At 42.0% G+C, this 18,624-nt stretch overlaps 1 protein-coding gene across 1 annotated transcript in view; it reads right to left on the bottom strand.

Moving 5' to 3' along the window:
* Positions 1–18,624, bottom strand: part of notch1b (notch receptor 1b) — a 40,392-nt gene that overhangs the window by 11,571 nt on the left and 10,197 nt on the right. Inside the window, exons 3-22 of the mRNA XM_042223447.1 lie at positions 15,296–15,552; positions 14,772–15,110; positions 12,798–12,920; positions 12,475–12,708; positions 12,142–12,297; positions 11,574–11,759; positions 10,180–10,293; positions 7,310–7,423; positions 6,960–7,193; positions 6,511–6,621; positions 4,541–4,733; positions 4,285–4,430; positions 4,060–4,173; positions 3,210–3,329; positions 2,791–2,943; positions 2,463–2,691; positions 1,756–1,957; positions 1,431–1,584; positions 1,089–1,273; positions 328–460 (exon numbers count right to left, since the gene is read on the bottom strand). Coding sequence (XP_042079381.1) covers positions 328–460; positions 1,089–1,273; positions 1,431–1,584; positions 1,756–1,957; positions 2,463–2,691; positions 2,791–2,943; positions 3,210–3,329; positions 4,060–4,173; positions 4,285–4,430; positions 4,541–4,733; positions 6,511–6,621; positions 6,960–7,193; positions 7,310–7,423; positions 10,180–10,293; positions 11,574–11,759; positions 12,142–12,297; positions 12,475–12,708; positions 12,798–12,920; positions 14,772–15,110; positions 15,296–15,552 — 3,497 coding nt within the window. The remainder of the gene's footprint in view (positions 1–327; positions 461–1,088; positions 1,274–1,430; positions 1,585–1,755; positions 1,958–2,462; positions 2,692–2,790; positions 2,944–3,209; positions 3,330–4,059; positions 4,174–4,284; positions 4,431–4,540; positions 4,734–6,510; positions 6,622–6,959; positions 7,194–7,309; positions 7,424–10,179; positions 10,294–11,573; positions 11,760–12,141; positions 12,298–12,474; positions 12,709–12,797; positions 12,921–14,771; positions 15,111–15,295; positions 15,553–18,624) is intronic.

An 18,624-nucleotide genomic window follows, 5' to 3' on the forward strand; every position in this document is an offset into this window, starting at 1 on the left:
TTAGAACCATTTTTAAATACTGACCTGAATTTGTTTTAAAAAAAACAAAACTTTTTTAATCTTCAAATTTCCAACAACATGTTGGCTGTTTTAGGAAAACCAACTCTATTGCCACTTTAGACTGACCTAAAACACACACGCTCCCTTCATGTCTGAGAGAAAAATCAATAGAGTACTTGACAAGTAGAGGAAGAGATGGAGCCAAGACGGGAGGTGGAGCTTTTATGCCCGGGGTGCTGTTAAGCCCTAATTAATGAAGCGTGGAGACGAGTAGGAGAGAATGGAGAGGCAGAGAGGTGTGGAGGAGTGTGCGTGGGGTCTGCTGACCTTGGGTTCCCCGGGGACAGGAGCATTTGTAGGTATTGATCAGGTCAATGCAGGTGCCCCCGTTCTGGCACGGCTGGGAGAAACATTCATTGATCTCCACAGAGCAGTTGGTCCCCAAGTATCCTGGCATGCACTGAGGAAGAGAGGGAATAAAAGACGAAAGAGGAATAGAAGGAAGAAGGAAGAGCGGGACAGCGAGAGAAGAGAGGGGAAAGTTAATCGATGTCTGACATGAAACAAAGATGGTTTTTGTTTACCTGGCTGTTTTCTGGCCTCCATCCTGCCAAGGCCAGAAGATCCTTTACTCCGGAGAAGATTAACATAACCAAGCTGTTTGTTTTCTATTTATAAGCAAACCTCTTCATTAGGACTGCAGCAGAAAGGATGTCTGCCTTAAACTTAAATTCAATGAACAGCTACAATTACCGCTTCTTAGTTGAATGCCTCCGACAGTTAGTTAAAAAGCAGGTTAATATCATATAATATAGAAGATATATTAATGAGTTGTAGCTTTAAGATTAAAAATATTTCTGCAAAGAAGCACACATCTAGAGTTATACAGTCACCACAAGAAATGTGTTTAACTATAAATGTCTCCAAGTAATGTTTGTTAGAACAACCAAAAGTTGCCATAAAATATAAATAACATACTAAACTTGAAAAATTTATGTAAACCAAATTTATGTAAAAAAATAGACACATAAAAACAAATCTGAACATAGATAGCAAAGGGATAAAAACGTTCTCTTCGCAGTTTTTACCTTGCAGGTGTATCCGCCCAGAAAGTCGGTGCAGGTGGCGCCGTTTTGGCACGGGTTTGGTGTGCATTCATCTACCTGCTCCTCACAGTAGCTCCCGGTGTATCCCACCTGACAGTGGCAGTAGTGAACATTTCCTGCGTCCAGACACTGACCCGAGTTATGACAAAGATGCGCAACATCGACTCCTAAATGGATAGCAAAAGATGATGAAAGTGTTGTAATAAAATTCTTTATATTTTGTCAGTAATCGGCAAATAATATACGACGTGATATTCTAAGTTTAACAGGCTAAACACTGTTAAAAAACCCAAATGGCATAACAAGGCTTTTGAAACCTCTCACCTCTCTGTTTGGCTGCCACCTCACAGGAAACACTTGGGACGTCACAATAAAGGCCCGTCCATCCAGTCTCACACCCACAGCTGTATGTGGTATCTGTCTGCCAGCAAGTTCCCCCGTTTTTACAAGGAGACGAGTCACACCAACGAACCAGGTTCTGAAAAGCATAATAAAAGTAACAGATGTTGACTGTGTGGTGTTAATGCAGTATGCATATGTTATTTATCAATTCAATATGCCAGACAGATGTAATTTGCTCATTTTACGGTTAAAATGCAGGGAGCCTTGAAGACAATCAGAATAACTTTGTTCTACTAGCTCCTCCTACCTGACAGTTTAGTCCTGTGTAACCGTGTGGGCAGGTGCATTTGTAAGTGCCATAGCTGTCCTGGCAGGTACCGCCATTCAGGCAGGGTTTAGAGTCACACTCATTGATATCATGCTGACAGTAGCTCCCGGTGAAGCCTGGTGGGCATAAACATGTGAAGGCATTGATGCCATCCACACAGGTGCCACCGTTAAAGCAGGAGCTGTAGGGAAAAAAAATAACAGACGTCAGCGCATCAAATTAGGGTTAAAATATTCTACAGCTTTTTAGGGAAATGAGAGTAAATCAATACAGCTCTCATTATATGAGCTGCAGGCAAATTTATATCTGATTCACAGAAAGTTCACCCAGAACAAACATTTTTGTTGCAGCATTGCTCTACTTCAATTTCACACTTTTCCCCACACATTTTTTTTTCACACATTTTAAAACTGACTGAATAGAGCAGAACTAATGCTTCTGCCATTTTTGCAAAAAACATTAGAGCTACACATTAATTTAATGTAAAAGCAAACTACTATGTTGAAACCTACTGTTGTATATCAATATTTCACCAGAGGGGGCAGTAGTGGACAAGAAAACAAAGATTACATCTCCAAAGCGCAGAAAGTGAACCTGCTGATCTTGAAAAGATTACTCACAATGACACAGTGGCAATGTCTGTGGGGTTTAAATCAAGAAAACAAAACCTTCTGTGAGCTCTGTACCTCTCAGTGCAGTCAGGAGTGTTATTTTCACAATGAATGCCACTGAAGCCGAGCGGGCAGGTGCAGGTGTAGCTGTTGACACAGTCAGTGCAGTTGGCTCCGTTCTTACAGGGGTTGCTCTCACACTCGTTGATGTCCTCCTCGCACCTTGTTCCGCGAAAGCCGGCCGGGCAGGTGCACAGGAAGCCGTTCACCTCGTCATTACAGAGCCCTCCGTTGCTACAGGGGTCTGCAGGTGGAAGCATGTTCTTATTGTGCTGCTTGTGTGCACTTTCATCAATGGACACGAAGAGGAAACACATAAAGGGAGAAGAACTGATGAACTTACTGGGCTTGCAGTCGTCAATGTTGTTTTCGCAGTTGCGTCCGGTAAAGCCCGGTTTGCAGCTGCAGTGGTAACTGCCCAAAGTGTTCTGGCAGGTTGCTCCATTGCGACAGGGATTCTTCACACACTCTTTGATGTCCACCTCGCAGGTTTGACCTAGAAGGGATTAGGAGCGGAAACAGAAAGCAAATATTATATACTTCTTCAAATGCTGGCACAGTAAGTATAAAATTAAGAACATAATCAGCTTGATTACAATCCAAGGATCTCTTATTAGAAATGTTTGTATTAAATTAACATTTAACATTTACATGTGTACTTCTGTTCTCTAAAAAGGCTGCTCTCTGAGTCCTTTTTGACCTTTTCTATGACCTCTTAGTCATTCCTGGAAGGTACTCATATATGCAGACATTAATAATTACCTTGCCATCCTTCAGGACAGACACAAGAGAAGTTCAGATAGTCCTCTGATTCCTGACACAGTCCTCCATGCTTGCAGGGTTTGGAGCTACAGGGGGCCATCAGAGTTTCACAGTTCTCTCCTGTAGTGTGCAAACGCAAGAAAGAAATACACCGTTAAGTGAATTAAACTCTGTTTAACATTTATCTGTCACTATGTGATACCACGCAGGAGTCATGAACTTGGAGATAACCCAATCCAAATGGACACAGAATCATCTTTCAATCAATGCTATCAGAAGATTTTAGCCAGGTTCTGTCAGTATTTGAGGCCTGTGGAGATATTTCCCTATCTGTTTCCATAACATACTGCTAATACAGGAAGTCGGCTCCAGTTTCCGGCCATTGTGAAGCCATTTGCTGTTCTGTGAGACAGGAAGCAGGCAAACAGGAAATGTGTCAAGCAACCCGTTCCCACCCCAAGCCAAGCAAGAGTCTTTTAGTATTCAAAGCGCTGTGGATTTTTCCAAAAAAATATACAAGACAAATATAAGAACAATTTGCCCTTAAACTTCCCATGGTTATGTGTTTGATTAAATACTAAGCCAGATGACATTAAAATGACATTAAAATGTTTCCCAGCTCCCATCACGGATGCTTGTGGATCACAGAGGAGCACAGTGAGTCAGAGGTTTGGTGTCTTTGAGCCCTGAGGAAGTCTTGCTGCTGAACTTTACTCAAGAGCTATTTCATCCGCCACACATTTTCCTCTTTGCCCAACAGCCGGTGGAAACTGTCTCCCACAGCAAGGAAATGCCAGAACACCAGGCCAACACATGGGTGTATCAAATATTTTCAATAATATTTCCATACCCGTGTAAGGCAGGATACAGTTGCACTTGTACCCTGCAACGTCGTCAATGCAGGTCCCCTGGTTAAGGCAGGGATTGGAGGCACATTCGTTGATGTTGTTCTGGCAATTTGGTCCTGCATGCAATAAATTAAACACATTTCAGTTCAAGTGGTGGTCAGCAGTGAAACTGTACGGTTCGAATGACACTAAACGAAGCTCATCGACACATGCTAACAAATACTGACCAGTGAAGCCCATGCGACAGGTGCAGACGTATCCGCTGGTCATGTCCTTGCAGGTGCCTCCGTTCATACACGGGTTGGATTCACACTCATTGTTGTTGATGTCGCAGTTTTTGCCGCTCCAGCCAGAGTCACACAGGCATTTATAGCTGATGAGGAGTAAAAGACAAACATCATCGATAAAGGAAAAAATTTCTTGTTGGAAATCTTGTTTATTGTCACTGCCCTGCCCCTGAAAAATGTTTATAGACCGCCTCACCCATTTATCTTGTCCTCGCAGTGACCATGGATGCAGGGATTGCTGAGGCACTCATTGACTTGGGAGAAACAGGTGGTGTCATGGTAACCATCTGGACACTGGCAGGTGAAGCTGTTGATGCCGTCGATACAGGTGCCGCCGTTGTGACAGGGGTTGCTCGCGCATTCGTTGATGTTTATGTTGCACATGGCACCTAAACAGATATTTCGCTTTACTTCCTGACATCATGAGTCTCCATGAGTTTATAAACAGTGAAAGGATGGGTGCTGAAATCACTGCAATCATTTTTACACTCCAACAGTTTTGATGTATTACATGAAAACGCTGAACAGCTGCACACAAAGCCTCCACACAATCAAGTCTATATATCAACACAGCGAATGTATCAATTTCCAGAAACATACGGCTTTAAAGGCGGCCTTTGTCGGCGACTTGAAGCGTTAATGCCATTCAGGCCCGTGTCATGCGTAGCATAAAGGCAGCCCATTTAGCTTTAAAGCAGGGACCGGCTTCCAAGCTTTTAAAAGCTCAACTTTCAGGAATCTTTCAGGGAATCTTTTCTCCTGCTCAAATCCCCACTGGCCCTGTGTGCCAGAGTGTGTGTGTGTCCTCTCTTTGTGCGGGAGGGCAGCTTGCTTGTCCGAACAGCAGCAGGTTGGGGACAGGGTGGAGCTGGAAAGTGACACCGGTCGAGCCTCAGAGGAGCGTGCGCACTCGCTCGCCATCTGTCACCCTCCCCATCAGGACCTTTGAATCCTCTGATGCTGCACCTTAAGCACTCGTTTGGCCACTTTTTACTTCAGACAGATGTTATGTTTAACCTGGCTATATATTTGGAAAAGATGGGCTTTTCCAGTGCATTAGTTTGTGGCAGTAAGCCAAAGATCATGCAATTCCACTTTATCTATTTGAACAACAAATATCCTAACATCAATCTTCACTAGATTTAATCTATTTGAAATAAAGTTTTCGGAAAACTAAAAAAAATCCTCTATCTGGAATGATCCAAGAGTTTTTATGTTCCTTCAAACACAAAATGTGTACTATATCAGAAAAATGTGGTAAAATCAAAGAATTTTCAGGAAACTGCATATTTTGAAAGATGTTGTGAAAATGTGATTATTCATTTCCACTAATCTAGCAAGCCATTATCTGGAAAATCTAACCTCATTCAGAATTTAGGCTGAAACCTGTTAGTTTAGGTTAGATCTGTTTTCTAGGTTTTCCTGCCAGATCAGGCAAAAATAGAAAACTTATACTATCACAGTTTCCCTCAGTATCACCATCTCCCTCCCATTCTCCTGGGAGGATTTTGGGTTATCACCTTTGCACTTGTTACACAGCAAATTTCCTAGTGTAACATAATCAGCCTCAAAGTCTCTTTTAGAGTTATTAAAACAGTCAAAGTAAAAATGAGTAGGCTAGCCCATATAGAGCCCAGAGCAGTTTTACTCATGCAGGGTCCCCAGGAGGGTTTTCTGCAATCAATCCATAGTGGGTCCCCAATGGTATTAGGACAGCTAGTGCTTAATATCTATGGGGAGTTGAGATGTTTCTGATTTTTGCCATTTACAGAGATATCTCAGAAACTGACTGTCAATAAATGCACATTTCTTCTGGACGTTATCCATATCTGTGACAGATGCTATGATACAAAGGCATCTTGTATCATATCTACCTTGGATAGTATTTACTGCAGTGACTACAATTGTATGAAAATACAAACAAGATCCTACATGTTAACATCAGAGTACTGAAGCTAATGTCTAAGGCTCATACTGCTTGATTTGCAGTATTTGTTTTCTTTCTTTAAATCTGATGTTTTAACATGCAGTCAACAATCAAACTCTAGGATTCATTAGAGTTATTTCAAAACTACTGTGTTCCTTCTTGCAACCATGATCTGAATCACAACTTCCTGTTTCCTGTTTCCTATATTGAAATCAATAGAACTATGAACTCCAGTTTACCAGTGTAGCCAGGTTCACAGGCGCACTCGTAGCCATTGATCTTGTCATTGCAGGTCCCGTAATCACAGGGATTGCTCTTGCAGTCATCGATGTTGGTTTCACAGTTGATTCCTGGAAGAAAGTTGCTTTTTAGATTTAAAAAAAAATACTGGTGCCCAACATTTATGGTATAAATGTGAAAATCCTAGGTGACTTCCTTCTTGAGTTTTTGCATTCACAAGATTTTTAGAAAACTTGACCTTAAGATTCAGGTCACTGAGATTCAAACTCATCCAAGATTTTTAGTAGATGCAGCTGTGCTATCAATCCTATGTTGCCTTGTTTTCACGTTATTGCATTCACAAACTTGAGTGTCCATGCTGCCAGTGGAGTGACAACAATATCTCATCAGCCTTTTTATGGCTGAGGGGTAAAATGTTACGCTTGTATCTCCTGTGTGTGATCCTTACCTGTTGTTCCCTTGGGACAGACGCAGATATAGCTGTTCTCCCTGTCCTGGCAGGTGCCTCCGTACCTGCACGGCTGGCTCAGACACTCATTGATGTTGGTCTCACAAAGCCGACCGGTGAACCCGGGCTTGCACTGGCAGCTGAACGAGGCCAGGCCATCAATGCAGGAGCCATAGTGGCAGGGGTCGGAGTAACATTCATTTATGTCTGTCTCACAATGCTTCCCAGTGTAACCTAGGAAAAAGAGTTGATGTCTGTTTTAACTGACACTTTCATTTGTGAAATGTTGTTATATTTTAAAGGTCTTGGCTCCTTTTACAATTATTATAATTTATGTTAAGCTTGAATACCTTCAGTGCACTCGCAGGTATATTTGTTGGGTCCATCTGTGCATTTGGCGCCATTTTTGCACGGCGTGCTGGCACACTCATCAATGTCTATCTGGCAGAGGTTCCCACTGAAGCCTGGAAAAACAACAAAAAGCTGTTATTGTGCGCATGTGTGTGTGTGAATGAGTGCGTGTGTGTGTACAGACATCTCATTTTAAACCAGCCACACTCATAAACCTGAGCCTATGTTATAAGAGCTCTTAGCGAATCAGAAATCTGCATGTTAATTAACAACTGTGAAGCACTACGAGCTCCCCATTTTCTCCTTTCACTTCTTTTCAGCGCAGAGGCAAAGGGAGAGGAGCTAGTGGGGGAATTGGTTCATTTAAAATAGGGGAGGGAGGGAGAGAGGGAGAGAAATGAGGAAAGAATGAAAGTTAGGAGGCCTCCTGACCAAGGGGTGAAAGACAAAGGCCCTCCTGTCTGCTCAAAGCAGCACCAAACTGAGCCTGTTGCCTTCTTTGTCCCCCAAAACCTTTCCATCACAATGCATATTCTCCTGTCTTACTTTCACCCCTTCCCCACTACCCCCTCTACTCCCTGCCCGCCTCCAAAAAGAGCTAGTTTGACCTTTGAACCTCCGGTATTCAAAGTCTTGTTCATTCAAAATCAACCAGTAGGCTTTCTTGTTTTTCCTGGACTTATTCTCAGATATTTCCTCCTCGTCTCCTGTTTGTCACAGCTCAAAGACTAATAGGGTGTTCTCTGATGAAGAGATAAAAAGTTCTACTTCCCTCCCACCCCATCACCACAACATCACAGGAACACACAGGTGCTTAAAGCTAAAGAAAGACCAGTTGTAGATAATCCAGTGAGGAAGTATTTGTGTGGAGAGCTGCAAGCTGATTTCTCCCACTGGACTCTGCTAGAAGCATTTATACTTCCCCGAACTGGCTGCAATCAGACGGATGAAGTGATGACTAAAATGTAGACACTGCTAACAAAGTTTTCAGAACAATGCAGTCCAAAACTATGTCGATAGCAGATTAAAGCTGATGCTACTTTAAAAATTAGAAAATTAGACACTCCAGCTTTTATTTTGTGCTACTTATATGATATAACTTATATGAATTAAGGCTGAGAGTCTACTTAAGTGGCCTTTAAAACATACATTTAAAGAATAATTTAGGCTAAAATTTCCAAGTAGTCAATGGAATTTTTTATAGCATGGCAAGCAAAATATTATTTTTTACTTTTTTCAAAGCTTGACACAGATCTGTGAAAAAAGAAAAGTGTGAATTAACTCTTAAAGCTATTATTTCAAAATTTCCAAGCTTATTAAAAAACAGCACAATACCAAGTGGATATTTTCTGCTGTATGAATGTAAAGATTTGAACGCTACAAAAGGGTGTTTTATGTGACATGTTGTTGTTATTTTTGGCATTACTTGTGCTTTTAGTGTTGAAAAGTGCTATAAATCAAAACAGTTTGCAGTCTGATAGGGACTGTGAGTTTACAGCAGCAACAACAGTCTTTGGTACAAACTGCATGTTTCTTAACAGGAATGTGACTGTTCTGTTCTCCAACAGCACTCCTGACATTAATGAAAAGATTTTCTTTCCCAGATGCATAAGTATGCACACACACAAAGGATAAAGCGGAGATGCAACCACGCACAGGGCCGTGCACCTCGCACACCTCAGCAGCCAAAGCGGGATTTATCCCCAGACTGCTGGAATCAGACATTTCAATGGCTCTCAGCGGGGTTTCCATGGCTATTCCATGTACAGAAATGAAAAGGGGGACCCTCGCCTTGGGCCTGGCTCGCAACAGGGACAAATTTACATCTCAACTAGAGCGGTTAAAACCCCTCCCCCCCTTCTACCCTTCCTGCTTTGGCATAACGGTCCGTGCATCTCAACACTACCCACTTCTCCACACACCCTCCCAAAAAAACACTTCCACCACCACCACTTTGTGCTGCTTCCTCACACAGCCCTCGCTCACTGTCACACACAACGAGTTTTCTTAGGCGCTAAGCTCTTGTGTTCACTCTTGTAGCCCCCTCTCTCTATTAATTCCAAAGCTTTCTTGTTGTGGATGTCTTTTTTTTTCTTTCTGCTTTTCCTTCTTCCTTTCTTTTTCTCTCAACAGGAGGAATCTTTCTCCTCCACCCAGACTGCCTTTGATCCACCCAACTCTGAGCTCTGCTATTTTCCTTTTCCAAAAAGAAGAAGAAAAAAAAATCACTTCCACCTCAATGATCCCAGTGAAAGAATGCAAAACAAAAACACATTTGGGGAGTCTATAGATCCTTCCTTTCTCTTCTGTATTTTTTTCTATCCAATATTCAGAAGTTGCATTCCTTTGCTCCTGAACAAAACATCAATACCTCATGTACAAACAGTGAAGCTCCTGTATGAGTTTTGAAAACACCCACATACCTCAAAATAGGCTGAAGAACTACCTCATTTACAACCACAACACAGAAAATGTCACTTTACAGACTGTGGCAGCAGCTCTGCCTTCTCTTATTAGCTCTCTCTTGTTCTCAGTTGCAATCACAAGCCTTGCTTAGTTTCTGCTCGATCATCAGACTTGATAAAAAGGATAACAAACTTGTTCAAAAACTTCAAACTTCCTCAAGCCTTTCCTTATAGATTTTCTTTTACCGCTTCTCCTCAACTGCTGCGTATGTGCGGGGCTACCCGGGCCAGCATAAGCTCGCCTCAGGGCTGGGATTAGTGCCCGTCCAGATCAGTGTTTGTGTGTGTGTGTGTGTTTGTGTTTGAGAGGAGAAGAGAGCGAGACAGAGCAAGATCAGCCTCTGTGCCCCCTGGCCCCACGCCCTCTCCCTCCTCCCCCCTCCGCAGCGGTACGGCAGCCTCACCTGTGGGGCACTGGCAGTGGAAGGCGTTGGTCTTGTCGATACACTCGCCGTTGTTCAGGCAGGGGCTGCTGGCGCACTCGTTCGTATCGATTTGGCAGAACTCCCCCTCGTAGCCTGGCCAATTAGCAAGGGAGGACCGTGAGGGAGATTTGATCGGAGACACACAGTTAGAAGCACTTTCACACTGCAGAAATATACCGCTACATACTGGGTTTAAATGATACAAAGTACTGAGGAATATAACTAAATATTGTTTTATTTTATTAAGTTGTTAGTTTATAAAACTGACCCCAATTTATGTTAAGCTAAAGGTGATGTCATGTAAAACTGCAATGAACTGAAAATACTTTAGTAAAATATATTTGTAACTTTTCCTCTGAATGTGACTTTAATATTAAGTTTGCTGTTGATCACACTTAGTTAACAGATTAACTAATTCAGCTCTATTTTCTTGTTTGCTGCATTTTAATAAAATCTTGAAAATCACACAAATTCAATCAGAATCCACGATGATGTCGTCGAGCTGAAAGTCTGACCATCAGCCCCAAAATTAAATATAACTCAGTCTAAAGAGTCAAAACTGCAAATCTTCACATTTCAGAATATGTAAAAAGAAATTTCATTAATTAATCAGCTAACAATTTCTAAACTTCAAAACAAACCCATTCTGAAAGGAATCCTAAGTCATTCACATGGGTTTTATTTGTTGACTTTACTTGTCCAATTAGTTATTCTACTATTATTCTTAACTCCCATGAACACAGCAAATTACGTGACATGCAAAAGTAAAAATACACACACACAGGGCAACCTCAACATCACACCTACATGAGCTGCTCAGCCACAAAGCTCCTGCTGCAGTTTTTTGTAGTTGATGATGACTGTGTAACTTTAGCCTTCTGTAACTTTACATGGTCTGACACTTTGTGCTTCCATTCTGCATAAATACCACTTACAGAAGAAATATCATAAATTTACTTGTTTCAAAGACTGCATGCTATTACAGTACAGTTTCTTTCACACATTCAGTGAGTTCTTTAAAAAGATCCATTTTTTCACACACTTTTGCAAAGACAGACTGCCTGGCTAGGTGGGGGGCTTGCAGCAATGGGACTGAAAACACCTGAATTCAAAGTGTGGCTCGGTCTGTGAGAGCTGAACTACTTAAAGTTCAAAGCAAAACCTATTTTTGATTATAGGAGACTTGTTTAGTGCATATGATTTGCTGCATTTGGTGAAATTAACCAAAACAAACAAAATTCAAGTTAAATGTATTCATATGGGACACATTTCCCTCAAAGGACTTTACAAATGTGCACAGCAGAGCGTTCCAGAGTGCACCCTGTGGGAATGTGACTGAAAAAGTAGCTTCTCCATATAACCAGACATCTTACCTGGCATGCAAATACACTGGAATTTTCCTATTTGGTCCAGGCATGTAGCCTCGTTCAAACATGGGTTCGACATGCACTCGTTGATGTCCAGCTCACACCGTGGTCCCACAAAGCCCCGCTGACACTTACACTGGAATGAGCCCCTGGTATTGATACACTTCCCCGCATGCTCACACGGATTGGAACCTGTTTAAAAAGATCCAGGCTTTAATTTCACTTCCTTTAGCAGGTTGGTGTGTCCATAAGGATGTGAAAAGCAGCAATTTCACTATAAAAGACATTACAGGACGTTGAGTGGCTCAGTGTTGTTTGACAAAGCCAAACCAAAAGCCTCAACTGCGGGATTACAGCAATAATACCCCAGAGGGGGTTATTTACTGCAATTAGGGGTACAATTATGGGTACCAAAGTACCCATAATAGGGCAAAAGAATGACCTTGTATTTTAGCTTGTATAAAGGAATTACGAACCAATGTGTGGTAATTGAAGTTTTCGTGACAGTGGTAAAGCTAAACTCTGAATACTGATGTTGAAATATGTCTGACAGTGTGCAAAAGATGAGTTTTACCCAGTGAGCATTCATCAATGTCCTGATCACAGGAAGCTCCAACATATCCTGAGGGGCAGGTACAAAAATGATTTCCCGTGACGGGGTTGGTGTCACAGTTGGAGCCCTTTTGGCATGGGTTGCTCATGCAGGCATCATCCAGCTGGCAGAGCAGCCCTGGTGCAGAGGACAAAAATAAGAAGGACTTCATTATATATCCAGTGATTTCAATCAATTTCAGTTTTACTGGGTTAGCTCACACAGTTTGTGTCAGATTAAGTTCGCACAACAGTTGTATTTAACTTAAGAAGCAGAAGTTCTGCTGCCATGCACTAAGATCGAAATTCCACAAACCTGTGCGGCCGGGGGGGCATTCACAATAGAACGAAGCTACCCGGTCATGGCAGGTGGACCCTTGATGGCAGGCCGCACTGGCGCAGTCATCGATGTTCTCGCTGCAGTCGTCCCCGGTCCAGCCGTTCACGCACACGCACTGGTAACTGCCATAGATGTTGTGGCATGTGCCGCCATTTTGGCATGCGTTGGGCATCAGCTGGCACTCATCGACGTCCTCTCTACAGAGCTGGCCTGTGAAGTGGAAGCACCAGGATAAGTGGGTGTATGTCCCCAGACAGGCTTCTTCACGGACTCATACAGTGAAGCAACAACATACAGACCTGTAAATTCTGGTTTACACTGGCAGTTGTAGGTGTTGACTCCATCAACACAGGTCCCTCCATTCTGGCATTCATGATTTGGACAGTCATCAATGTTTTGGCTGCAGTTTTTCCCCGTAAAACCTGACATTAACAAAAAAAGAAAAACCGTCTCTCCATTAATTTGCTTCAGTGTGGGTTTACGTTGCATCAACTGTGCCGTTTCTAACGAGACTTCGAGACTTTAAATATTTAGTTTCTCATTTCTCCTGGTTTGAAAACAACAATGTCCCATTTACAACAAAGGGAATGAAACTTGCAGTTAAATGTGGTCAACTGTCTTTTCCTTCCCAAGAAAAGCGAGGCTTTACCATTTTGAGGTCTGTGGTAAGCCTGCCACTCTCCTATACGGTTACACAACAAGCAGCCACTGCACTGTACAGCTGGCATCCTGGGTAAAATAAAATGCAAAGCAAAACCAGTACAACACGTAACGACTTACAGTCAGCTTCTGAAACCAAGCTAAACCACTGCTAATATATAAAAAAAGGCGGTTTTTTGCGGTTTCCCTTGCATTTTTGTTCAATTTTCACTTGATTTTTTTTTTGGGAATTTGTTATTGTCATTCAGGGCTCAGTCAAACCGGCCTAGATACTAGGGAGTGGTTGCTGGAGGATCCAACCGGAGGTTGCTACACAAAAAAACCTTGCGACTGGTTTGGTTGCTAACAGACTGCCATGGTTGCAATTATTCGGTCACAAGTATTCACCATTTAGTCTCTGAGTTGTAGTGACATTTTTAATAGTGTGGTGCAAACTGTAAGAGGAGAAAGTTTGCCTTCAAAGTAAAAGTCGTGTCCTCAAGCAGCAACAAACACATCAAAAGGTCTCTGCATCACACTTTTCACACTTTAACTACCACTTGATGAGTAGTTTGCGAGTGCTTGCTGACAAATTGGCGTCTTCCTTCCAACATGACATGCGGGTTTGTGACTGCAACTGATCTCTAGGCCTGTGTGACTGAAGCCATTACCATGCTTCTGTATGTGAAAAAAACTGAAATTAATACAAGTGTAACACAATTCCCTCTGCAAGTTCCTAGTAGTGTGTGCTTTGAATTGTGCTTTGCAGGCTAAATATTTACAATATTTGCAAAATACCAACTGGCGATCGACTCAGCCAATCACACATGATCAATTCATTTAGTCACTTTACCCTAGAAGATCCCAACCCTGACTTACATGGATGTTTTCTTTTAATTACTTTAATGTATGTAATAACTTAAAAAAAAACTGAGAGACCAACACATTATTTTCTCTTTAGGCTTTTCAAAGAACAGACGAGGCTGCCAGTAAGACGGGATGGAAAGTTGCCACACAAATTCTTTGCGTGAATTTCTGAATTGGAAGGAAACAGAAAAAAACATGGTGAAGTCAGTGTGTGTGGAGGTGACAGGGTGGAGGGCAGGGCCGGAGTCCCAGCAAGAACTGCTTCACTCCATCATGTGAAAAGGATGTTGTCCTTTGACCATTTCCTTACGATAAGCCCGGATGCTTTCCTGCTCTGCTTTGTTCGCACACTGTGCACAACAAAGTACAAATACACTCACACACTCACACAGGGCACAGCACACACAGGAGCAGCCCAGCCTAAAATGACATCACCACTTAATCAGCCACTCGCAGTGCTGGTATTTAGGAATTACCTAACCTTGATTCAATGGGGTGTCATGGTGGCTTTAACTTCACAAACGTTAATGGATCTGATCAATCCCACCTTACCACAGCTTCTTAAACAGTACACCTTTATTTTATTCCTTTTTAAAAAGAAACTCCTGAATATTAAAAGCCTAGAATAAAAAATTTGCTGACCTCAGTATTCAACATAGTCACTTTATTTACATGACTGAAGAAAAGCACAGGAGGCCCACTTTAGAGCAATTGTACAGCAAATGATCAAATCATTTAAGACGTGTTTTAATGCAGCTTAATGTTACCTGGCACACAGGAACATTCGTAACTCGTCTCTCCCTTCTGGATGCAGGTGCCTCCATTTTGGCAGGGTGACGGGTTGCAGGGGAAGTAGCGGCTCTCACAGTGCTTGCCTATGTAGTCCGGTGGGCACTGACATCGGTAGTTGCCGACCTCGTTGATGCACACCCCGCCGTTCTTGCAGGGCGATGGCTTTATGTCGCACTCGTTGACATCCTGTGTGCAGGTCATTCCAGTGAAGAAGGGCGTGCAGGTGCAGATGTACTGGAATTCAATGACGGAGCACTGTCCACTGTTGGCACATGGATTAGAGGTACAGGGGTCGGCTCGTTCACACTGCTTACCTGAAGGCACAAAGATATTGTGTGAAAGATTAAACACATTGCTAGACACAGATTTCTGGGATTTCACAACCTCAAAATGACCCATAAACAAAGAGTGTTACTTTTGTTATCCAGTTATCTAGTTTCTAATCTTATTTATCATCAACCAACCATTGGTTCAATATCATAGCACTGTTTTATTTTACCTAACCATCCAGGTGGACAATGACACTTGTAACTCTGGAGATTGTCCAAAGCACAGGTGCCTCCGTTGCGACAAAGTATGCTGGTGCAGGGATTGACAATCTGGCAGTGGAGGCCTATGAAGCCTGGCCTGCAGCTGCAAAAGAAGTCCACACTGTTCTCGCTTAATGTGTGGTGGCACATGCCATCGTTCTCACATGGCGAAGCGGTGCATGGATCAGGAAACTGGCACCTGTTTCCTAGGAATCCATCATGGCACCTGGAAACAGCAGATGAGGGAGGTCAGAGGTCAGTTTCTTTATGAGAAAGATAATCATTTTGTCATATTTAAACAATTTAATATCTAAGAGGTTTATACTTTAAGTATTAATAAAAGCCATGATAAGAACTGAGATTCTCAGCTGCTAATCAGGGTGATGTTTGGATTATACTTTATTATGGATTATACTTTATTTTTATTTACCATTTACTCTTCATTTTTCTGAGGATGTGCACACTACTTTCCAAAGCAAGCCAATGTGTTAGAGCTAAAACTGACAAATTCATATACTAAAAGCTGCCAGTTTCTTATTTAGTTGATTTTTATTTATTAACTGGACTTCTGTTTAGCAGATTTCAATATGCATAGTAAACATAAACATGTAAACTAAAAAGGGTGTCTGCTTTAGATCTGGTAACTTTATCCTGTAAACTATATTATATAAATATTATACACACCAGAACAGATACTTATGGTACCTTTCTGTACCAAAATTCAGAAATCACATTAGTGCTTATGTGCTTCAGTAGACAGAGTGGTGAATGTGTCACATTCCCAGTAATTTTATTAAATTCATTGTTTCCCGTGTCAGCCCTAAAAAATAAAAAACACAATTCTTATTATACCTTTAGTGAAAAGTTTTGTTCTATCATGAATACCAGCAATTTACCAATGATCTTTTTGTCCACAAGATGGACTAATAAATTCATACATTTTTTTATCCATTCAGTCAAAAGTCCACAATGCTAATATGAGTTTAAACTGTATCAATCATTTGCTTGTTTTTACGACACGGCAACACAGCAATGAGAAACTATGCTTTAAACGGGACATTTGTCTTTCTACTGTCACCCCCTGTGGACAATGTGTTTGAAGCTATAAAACAGAGTGGTCTGGGCAGCGAGGGGAGGGGGACAAGCTCCTGTGATGTTTCTCACAGGTTGTTTCTGAGTCATAAACGCTGCTCGGACCCCAGCGAACAAGTTCCCAGAGAGAGATCCGCTGATCACAGAGGCACATTCACACATTTACAATTACAATGAGAGGAGCTGAAAGCATGTCCCCTGAGGATGCGCGCGGCTCAACAAAAGGGCCACACACACATACACATACTCGCACAAAGACAGACGGTGATCGCTATTTTACACATGCATACACACAGGCAGAAAGATTACATGAAGGAATGTTTCACAGCTCCTTGCGTATCCACAGATTTGTGGGCTGGAAGTAAAGTAAAGCCATATTTCTTGGTATGGAAAACTCTTTAGTTTTAACCAGCCACTTACATCTAACAGACACACTCTGTCTTAACCAAAAACTGATTGAGGTTTAATACTCAGTCCTTTTTGCTGCTCTAACTGACCCATAAATCCAAGCAGTTCACAGCATTTCAAAGATTCAATCCTATTGTCAATAATGCTGGTTGGCTAGGGGCACAAAAGAAAAATCTGTGGTATTTGGAAATCTTGTTCCTAATCCGTCCTTCCCAAAAGTGGAGGTATGAGAAAAGCAGCCATCATGGCACTCTTCAGCAGCTCTGAGGACTGGAATCTGCTCACTTTGACCCTTTTGTCAGCACTCATTCATCCTGTGTACAAGGCAGCATCTATGCCACAGTTTGAGCTGCAAGCCAACATTATGGCAACTTCAAAGCACCGTGCCACCACCTCAGTGCTCGTTATTCTGTCTTCCCCAGAGAGGATTTGCTCACGCATCAGACAAGAGGATGGGCAGGGGATGAAGTGAAAGACACTGCAGTGCAACCACTCAAGATTCATGAAAGATTTCTGAAAAGTGAATTCCCATGTAGCGGAAAACTACATAGAGAATGTCCTGAAATGCAGATTTGTTTTTTTGCTCTGTTGGAGTTTTTTTATGCACATGCCTGACCAGCAAGAGTTTTCTTTCTCTTGTTTTGTTCTCACACAAAAACCATTGTGCACAAAGCATGAAAGACATTTAAAAAAAACCAAATTGCTCTCAAATACCTGACCCGAGCCAGCCAGTCTGTTAGCACTGAGGGGCTGACAGGACCCTGTCCCCAAACATTCCCAGGGCGTCCACCCTGTGTGTATGTTAGTGTAAGTGGGGCCGAGCTGTGGACCCTGTGCAGGGACAGGCGTGTGTTTAGACAGGGTCTCCCCCTCATGGGATTAGACAGCCTTAGGACTGTGGCAAAGAAAAGAAAACATGACATGCTAGGCTGCCAACTGCATAAACAGTAGCAGTGAGTGGTGGCATTTCACCATGTCTAGAGCAAAGAGTGGCACCTTGCATGCTTGTCATTTAGTCTGAGGCCATTTATAAAAGTAGACCTACTCGTTCCAGCAGGTCAATGTGATTTGTTTGAAAGAAGCCAGCTTTCTTCTGATTGGCTGCTTGTATCATGAACAAAAGGTTTGAACAGAGTGGGTGGGGCTTCTGTGCTCAGAGTCAGAGCTGTGTGCCTGAGATAACCATATTGAGTATATCTGCTGTAACTGACATCACACAGAGCCAAGAGTAAAAAAAACTCCACAATAAACTGTTGTAAACCAAGCCTTTTCTGAAGACCAACTTTTCAAAGGAAGTGAAATGTAAAATGTCTAGCTATTATAAAAAAAAAACAAAACCAAAAAACCCCCCACAAATTTTCCACTGTGCAAATGAGACACTTTGTTATTATATCCATCATTTAGTCAATTACAAGGTCCTCTCAAAGACACATAGTCAATATCTTTGATGGAAAACGTCTAATCTGTCAAAAAACATTGTGAAACATTTTGATTAATGATCTGAAAATACTGCCGTTTCTCTTACAGTAAAATTGTTGGCAACTTTTCAGGACACATTGTTTCCAAATGCCAGTAAAAGACACATAAATCTTTCACACCTAGAAAAGAGGCAAACCCTGGTCTGACGCTAAGGAGAATTACCAGACTGAGCCATTAGACTTGACTTATGCACATAAAATGTGGTCTTGTCCTGATGACCTCTGGGTTTTTCCAATCTGAACCAAGAGAAATGCTCAGTCTGTCATGAAATGTCAAATAAACTTAAATAAGCAACACTGAAAACTTCTAAAAAAAAAAT

This window comes from Haplochromis burtoni, unplaced genomic scaffold (genome assembly GCF_018398535.1).
Source record: "Haplochromis burtoni strain Fernald_Lab_line unplaced genomic scaffold, NCSU_Asbu1 Contig_111, whole genome shotgun sequence".
NCBI lineage: Eukaryota > Metazoa > Chordata > Actinopteri > Cichliformes > Cichlidae > Haplochromis > Haplochromis burtoni.